Source organism: Populus euphratica, unplaced genomic scaffold (genome assembly GCF_000495115.2).
Source record: "Populus euphratica unplaced genomic scaffold, PopEup_1.0 scaffold56.1, whole genome shotgun sequence".
In the NCBI taxonomy this organism is placed as follows: Eukaryota; Viridiplantae; Streptophyta; class Magnoliopsida; order Malpighiales; family Salicaceae; genus Populus; species Populus euphratica.
In genome coordinates this window covers 917,819-926,168 of record NW_011499930.1, presented here as the reverse complement: position 1 = coordinate 926,168, position 8,350 = coordinate 917,819, and the positions used below count along the sequence as shown (strand labels likewise).

Here is an 8,350-nt window from a genome sequence, read left to right as displayed (position 1 = left end):
ACCACAGCAGTAGCAACCTTTTTGATCAGCATGACAGTTTGGTTCAAGCCATACAACTTCAGCTCCTTTCATAAAAAGCAACAGGAGTCTCTTCCCAGCTGTGCAACAACGGCTAAGCCTTAGTATTCAGCATCAATCTAAAGCAAATCCCGAGAGTTTCATTATAGCTGCACTGATAAAGTACCAGCAACACCTGAAGCAAAGGAACCGTGTTGCAGAGGAGTGACAAGCCAGTCATAGCACCAGCAACTCAAGCGACTTTGGCCCCAGGTATGACTCCAATACTGTGTCGGTTATGAAAAGAGCAATGCTTAATGATCTTTTTGGTTGATGGACAGTGCTGTCTAGTTAATGTTTGTAAGTTGATAAAAGCATGAATAAGGTTGTAATATTTGTTGGCTTGAAATGCTTGCTCCTGGGTTTAGACCTGAAGAACATTTAAATTGGCTTTGATTTTTGTTGTGAAGTTTTGGGCTTGGATCATTTGCGATGTTTAAAATTATATTTAAATTATTTAATATCTGGTTATATATTTATACTATAAAATACATTCCCTCTAAAAAATATCTTATTTTCTTTGAAATTTCAAAAAAAAATAATTTAAAGATTAAAATACAACCTATTATGTAGGATACTCTCCACTTTACCATATGAGTGTTTTACACTAATCTTTTTAAAAACTATATTGTTGCAAATGTCAAATTAAATAATTATCATAGCTTTATGGATTCAGAAAATACATTAAAAATATTAGAAATATCGTATAGCTTGTGACTCAAAAGATTGATGTTATCTACAACAATTTTTTTATAATTTTTCATGAATCTTTCAAGATATGGTATTATAGTGTTGAACTCGGTTTTATTTTTAATCTTTATATAAAACTAATTTCTTGTTTCAGTATAAGCATTTCAATAAAAAAAATACAATAAAACTTTTTTCTAGAAAATAAAAGTATTTGAGCATATTTCAAGTAATTCACCGAAGAATGCTAAATGTAAAGAATATATTTGAATGTATTGCCACTAAAACCATAATGTGTGCAGTCTATGGCTACTTTTAATGGAATACCTGTACAATCTTTATAAAAAAAAAAAATCTTACTATCATATGAAATAAATAAGAAAAAATTATATTTGAGTAGATAAAAATAATGTAACCAGGTAAAGTAACTATCATTTATATATACAGAGCAGAATCTTTACAATGTTATTAATCTCTTATTAGAGTAGCTAAAAGGAACATCAAATAATAGAACCTTGTGATTATAAAAAAAAAATAAAAAATGATAGAGCCTTGTTCACCTACTCCCTTTTAAGCTCTTAGATCATCATCATATGTGTTGGGATATTAATCACAATTAAAAAAAAAAAAAACCATATGCAATACTCACATTTCATGAAAAGTGATTTAAAATTTAATTAATTTTGTGTTACACTTGCCCACATGTTCACCATCATCAAATATTTGCAAATTTATTTAGTTAAGGGACTTCAATTAATTTTTTTTTACCAAGACTAAAACGAAAACATAACACAATTTTCAAAACAGGCATATGATGTATATTCAATTTATAATTTTCAGTATTAATAATTTTTTAAAAAATACTATAAATCACATAACTTAATATCTTACAAAAGGGTTTAATTAAAAATCAATGACAATCCAAAAGACATAATTTCAAACTCTCACAAAATTTTTAAGCAAATTAAAGTAATTTGATATAAGTTGATTCAGAAGTAGAAGGTTTATTTTTATTTTTCCTGTTTCTTTTCTTTTATGTTCTATGTAAATATCAAACTAAGAGATGAGCTTCAATCTAAGTCTTCTCTCTTGTTTTATCTTTCTTCAAAATTAAAATCTAGTGTTAATATTTTGAGATTTGTTCATTCTTTTCTATTTATATGGCAAGAGTAGCCAGTGATGTTTTTATTAATGTTACAGAAGTGAGATATATATTAAGGGTTGATATTCAAGTATTCACCATGGAACTCAGCGTAAGATTGGGTTGGACGAACAAGATAATGCTCTCTCTCTGTTTTTTTTTCTTAGGCCATCATTGGTGATAAGAAATTGAGACCAGAAAGAAAGAAAGATCGAAATCTCAAGGCCTTAAAAATGTTAGTTTAGCCCGTTTTCTTCTCGTAATCGTACTGTTCACTCACCCCTCCACTTTCGGCCAAAAATAACAGAAATCTCCGTACCACCACCAATGCCAGTCTTCAAAACCCCATTCAACGGCTACTCCGTCAAGTTCAGCCCTTTTTACGAATCGCGTCTCGCCGTCGCCACTTCCCAGAACTTTGGAATCCTCGGAAATGGCCGTCTTCACGTTCTGTCCCTGCCTCCTACTCCCTCTTCCCCACTCACCGAACTCATCTCCTTCGATACAGCTGATGGCATCTACGACCTTGCCTGGTCTGAATCCCACGATTCCCTCTTAATCGCCGCTGTGGCCGATGGCTCTGTCAAGCTCTACGACACCGCCTTACCCCCAACACAAAACCCGCTTCGCTCCCTCCAGGAGCACACGCGTGAAGTCCACTCCGTCGATTACAACCCCACTCGCCGCGATTCTTTCATCACCTCTTCCTGGGATGATACCATTAAATTGTGGACCCTTGACAGGCCGGCGAGCATTCGTACGTTTAAAGAACACGCGTACTGTGTTTATTCTGCTGCGTGGAACCCTAGGCATACGGATGTTTTTGCATCTGCTTCAGGGGATTGTACTGTGCGAATCTGGGACGTGCGTGAGCCTGGAAGTACGATGATAATTCCAGGTCATGATTTTGAGATTTTGTGTTGTGATTGGAATAAATATGATGATTGTATTATTGCTACTGCATCGGTGGATAAGAGTATAAGAGTTTGGGATGTGCGGAGTTTTAGAGCTCCGATTTCGGTTTTGAACGGACATGGGTATGCCGTTAAAAAAGTTAAGTTTTCGCCCCATCATAGGAATTTTATGGTTTCCTGTTCTTATGATATGAGTGTTTGTATGTGGGACTTTATGGTGGAGGATGCATTGGTTGAGAGGTATGATCATCATACCGAGTTTGCTGTGGGGGTTGATATGAGTGTCCTAGTTGATGGGTTGTTGGCAAGCACAGGGTGGGATGAGTTGGTTTATGTTTGGCAGCATGGGACGGACCCGAAAGCACCTTGACAATGGGAAGTTTTTTTTTAAAAAAGAAAATTTGTTTCTAACTTGTTCTTTGTTAGAGTTTTGGTATTTTTGAATGGAATTCGTATGTTTAGCAGTAAAAGCATAAATGTGGAAGCTATCTTTGTTGTACTAGTTGTTTATTTATCTTATAGGTGCGATATATGTCTGAATGGATGACATTGTTTAATAATGTGCTTAGCAGCCCTGCATATCAGTTTTAATAACACATAAAGGTGGTGTAGTTTTCTGCTTTGATGAATTTTGGGGGTTTTATCTTCATTGACACGTTTACATTTAGGAATGTTTCACATAGTTTCGGTGTGAATTTTCTTTATAAATGAAAAAATGTGATGGATTGAATGTGTGCTGTCATGTCAATTAAAGCATGACTGGTGGAGTCGATCCCCCTTCAGTGTACAATAGAAATGAACTGTGCATGGATTGATAAGGCTATTTATCCACCTCTCTATTGTTGAATTAGATGCATTGCCATGACATTGTGTTTGGCTGATTCAACAATCTATATGCATTAAATCTCCTGGCACTTTACATAAGGTATATCTAGTGGATTTGATTTTACTTTGCAATTTTTTATCTTCCTATCTCTTATTTCCCGTGTCCTCGAATAGCACCATTTTCTTTTAGATAAATATTAATTGCTAACATTCCTCTGTTAGCAAGTCTTTGTGTTTCATGTACAGGATTTACAGATCGTGTGTGAGATCAGATATGAATTTGGAGTTTGAGAGATAGCATTATGCTTTTGTTGTCATATTCTTATATTGAATTTAGGGGTAAAGATTTGCATTTGCCATTGCAATTCTTACGCATTTTGGTTATGTATGTTTCATGGCTGATAGTTCATAACAAAAAGGAGAAGAAAAACGATGAGATTGTGAGCGGGCCTCCTGTTGTATTTAAGTTTGAGTTCTTTTATAAAGAAATTTGATTGTTGAATAGAGTATTAGTGGAGAAAGAGAGAGAGATCATTTCTTCTTTACAAAGCAAGACAATGTGGTGGATTTGTTCCTGGCACTGAAATGGACCGCACGATGATACCTCCTGAGTATTATGCATCAAGTCTGCTGAGTTCTACTCTTTTTAAGGCAACTGTCTTAGCCTAGGGGATGGTTTAAATCCTGTGCAGAGAGAATTGTCTCTATACTAGGGAAAGCCAACTTTTCACATTTTAGCTTCCAATCATTTGGGAAGACATTGGACTTTTGGTTACGATACATTTCTTTATCAAAAAATTTGTAAGTATTTATCTTTTGACTGTGGCATTTGGAGGGTTTTCCAAGTGATCTCAGGTTAATGGTTGGAAATTCAAACCAACTTTAGTGTGTATTAGGTGAACTGTTTATATAAATAGCTTCCATGGGTTTTTTAGGTATCCAAAAGCATGAAGGGATGGTGACTTTTTAAGGGCTGTTGGTAACCAGTGAGTTGTGTTTTGCTTGAAAGCCAACCCAGCTTCAATGTTGGATCAGCATCTTCCTACTTGACACGACCCCCCAGACATGTGCTTATTCAAGTTTAGGCTTAAACTGTTTTCATGTACATGCAGAAGCTCCCTGAAATTGATTTGGAGCGGACCAGTACATATAGAAGCTTTTGTTCACTAAGAGCTGAGAGATGAGGTTGAACGAAACTCGTGTAGCTCAAACTGATCGTGTTGTAAAATTAACATGCTGTTACAGTTCCTCTTGAGTCAAATCTGCTGAGTTCATATGTTCTTAATGAGAATATATTGATGCTGTCTCTCTGCATAGTAGAGATCTGATTAGCAAAGTGGCATCTCAGAAAGCCAGTGCTTTTATTTTCCATCAGCCCTTGGCTCGCTATGATGCCTAGACTAGCTATCTTTTTTATTTGCAGTCTGGAGTGATTAGAAGTGTAGTTACAGCATGGTCTTTTGATAGATTTGTTTACCATGAGGTATGGAGCATGCATACAGTTCTATGCGGATGAATCAGGCCAAGTTGATGCAGCTGAACTGGCATTTATTGCAAGTGACAATTGAAATTGGTGTGGCATTGTTGAATTACAGGAGTAAATTTCTTAGAAGATGTATATAAACGGAAATTCTATGGGTGCATTTCTTCAAGTGAACTGAATTGAGTCAAGTAAAGCTGCCGAACTCCAAAACTTAGCTAGTTGTGTATAGTCTATCCATTTCGAATAATTTTGCTTTTTATCTACTCATTAGCTCGGCACCGCCATCAGTGTTGGAGTATGGTTTTCACGTGTTATCTGTTTACGATACCCTTGCATTCCTGTTCTAACGTAATCTTATAGAAGTCCAGGCAAATAAATTGTGTTATAGTGATGGGCTCCATGAAATACCTCCAACCACTGCTAGAAAATTAGTAAATGGCAATGAAAAAGTTGACGGAAAATATTCTGTCGATACTTGCTGACATATATAGCGGTGGAAATTTTTTATCGGTAATTGACAATAAAAAAATATAATAGAATTTACTTTGTCAATAATTTTGTATAGAAATCTTGATAGAATAGAAAAAATAATAAATAATAAAAATTTCATTTGAAATGTGACACGTTGGTATTATTTAATAGAATTGTTGACTGATATTCCATTGAAAAAAATTTAATAAAATAAAACTTGATAGTTCTTTCTTTCCTCTTGCTTTCTTATTTTTCTTCTTGTTTTTCTCTCTTCCCCCTGCTTTCTTCTTTTTCTTCATGTTAAAAAAATACCAATCCCTTCCTCCTATTTTCTCACAAATCCAACCATTATACTCACAAATTTAGCCACCTCAATTCGTTATCACCGACCTAAATCTATCAATAGTGTTACCATCTCTTTCTTGGTTTAATTTCTTGTGAAACTTCGCTACACTAAATAAAAAATCTATCCATGTTTTCTTGTAATTCATTTTTGTTTTAGATTAATTTATTTATTTTTTATAGTATTTATAGTTTACTTGTATATTTAAGTTTTTTTATAGAAAATTAATTTATTGTATTAATTTATGATTTATATATTAGGGTTTGTTTGAGATTTGGAGGAAATTGATTTTATTTGTCATCTTATGAAATCGAGCTTAATTGTGAAATTTAGATGTGTTATAATTGAATAAATAATAGTTATTTAATAGGTACCAATTAACATTTTGTTAGTTTTATTGTCAAGTTAGAAACTTGATGAAATTTGAGGAAATTGATTTTTTATGAAATTGAGAATAATTAAAATGTATAATCTAGGTTGAATAAATTTGAATTGAAAAAATGATGAATCAATAGTTGGGTACTAAATATTTGTTGTTAATTTTATTTTTAGTTCAAATTTTGATGAAATTTGAATATATAGAAATGATAATTAGATATTGGATTGTGAATTCAATTTGAATAAGAAGTTTAATTTTGAATTGATACTTACATTATTAATAAATGTTGTCATCAATAATCTATTTAAGTTTTTATAATTAATGGATAGTTGTTTTTAGATGTATCAAGATTATTTTGAAAGGTTGTATATGCAAAATTATTTTAAAGGGGTTGAGAGTTTTATTAATTTTATACTTTCTAATCCAAAGAATATAAGTGGAGATGAAATTAGATACTCATTTGTGAATTATAAAAATAAAAAGTTCCACCATGAAGTTGTTGTAATGATACATCTACTTAAAAAAGAGTTCGTCAAGAAATACTTATGTTGGTTTATACACTATAAGAATCATATGTTCCTTATGAACCTATATTTGATTAACTCAACTTCTAGTTCTAGAAACATACATGAGTTTACAGAAGATAATAATATTTTTTTTATAGAAGTATGATAATAGATGCAATGAGAATAAATCATGATTACTTAGATAAAGGTTCATGTAATATCTATTTAGATGAAAAACCAAATATAAACCTAACTAAGTTTTTTGAACTTTTGATGTGATAAATTGTTGGATTGAATATGCTCATCTATTATTATTATTATTATTATTAAAAATCGAACATAAAACAATATCCCTTACTTTCTGACATAACAAATGATAGAGTTGCCATTTTTATCGAAAAGTTACAGAATGATATCGGTATTTTGATGGACTCGATGATGAACTGATTCATTAACTGTAATAACCTTAATTTTCAATGGAATTACTATTTTCATTGAAAAGTTATAGAATGGTTTGGGTTTTCCGACAAACTCGATAATGGAATAATCTATCGAATGTAAGGTTTTTATTTCTAACAGAATAAAAAGTATAAAAAAATAAAAAAAATCATTGGCGTTGAAAATGTGTCAAAATCACCAACATAATTGCTGATGGAATTTCTATTAATGATTTTAAAATCAAATAAAACCTAATAGTCCCTCTTTTGCCCTATTTCTTCTTCTTCTTAATATCTAAAAACTCTAATTTCCCAAACCACAACTCAACCTCTTAACAATCTCTCTCTCTTTCTCTCTCGCTACAATCTTTAATTTCCCAAACCATAGCCCAACCTCTTGACAACCTCTTTTTAGTTGTTTAATTGTTAGTGCATGATAATGTAAACTTGGTTAACATTTATGAAGTTGTGGAAGGTGAGATACAAGCTCATTTGGAGTTAAAACCAAATAACATTAATTTTTCTTACCTAAATGATACTTTGCCATGTTTCCATATGTTTTAGCTTACATTTGGTAATAATATGGTTATAGGATTGATTGGGAACCATAAATAATGAAAAAGGACTTTTTCCTAGCCTTTGCTTGGTGTGAAAATCATGGAAAAGTTTGGTTGTTAGTTTGATTGCTTGGTGTGGATTAAGTTGGTTAAATTAATGTGAGTTTTTCCTAGCCTTTGCTTGGTGTGAAAATCATGAAAAAGTTTGGTTGTTAGTTTGATTGCTTGGTGTGGATTAAGTTGGTTAAATTAATGTGAGTTTTTCCTAGCCTTTGCTTGGTGTGAAAATCATGGAAAAGTTTGGTTGTTAGTTTGATTGCTTGGTGTGGATTAAGTTGGTTAAATTAATGTTTGTATCAGAGAGTTTGTTGTTACAAAATTTTGATCATGTAGTTATTATGGAAGCCTTTTATGTTCTTTTTCTTTAACATGAAGTGTTGTTTAGGATCCTTCAAAATATGGATAGGGTTTATGTTTGTTTTGTTAATATTTAGATAGCTGAGTTAAGTTTATTTAGTTTAAATTTCAATTAAAAAATAAAAATAATTTA

The 8,350-nt window shown here is 32.3% G+C and overlaps 1 protein-coding gene across 1 annotated transcript; it reads left to right on the top strand.

Annotated features, from left to right (window-relative positions):
* The first annotated feature begins 1,977 nt into the window (after positions 1-1,977).
* On the top strand, positions 1,978-4,998 carry LOC105136002 (peroxisome biogenesis protein 7-like). Its single transcript, XM_011041137.1, has 2 exons — positions 1,978-4,425; positions 4,560-4,998. Exon 1 carries the CDS (start codon positions 2,213-2,215, stop codon positions 3,167-3,169), a length of 957 nt encoding a protein of 318 aa, XP_011039439.1. The 5' UTR covers positions 1,978-2,212; the 3' UTR covers positions 3,170-4,425; positions 4,560-4,998.
* The last annotated feature ends 3,352 nt before the right edge of the window (positions 4,999-8,350 follow it).

Bases quoted from the DNA above. Each gene is read 5' to 3' on its own strand.
- LOC105136002 (XM_011041137.1), top strand. From the start codon at position 2,213: ATGCCAGTCTTCAAAACCCCATTCAACGGCTACTCCGTCAAGTTCAGC.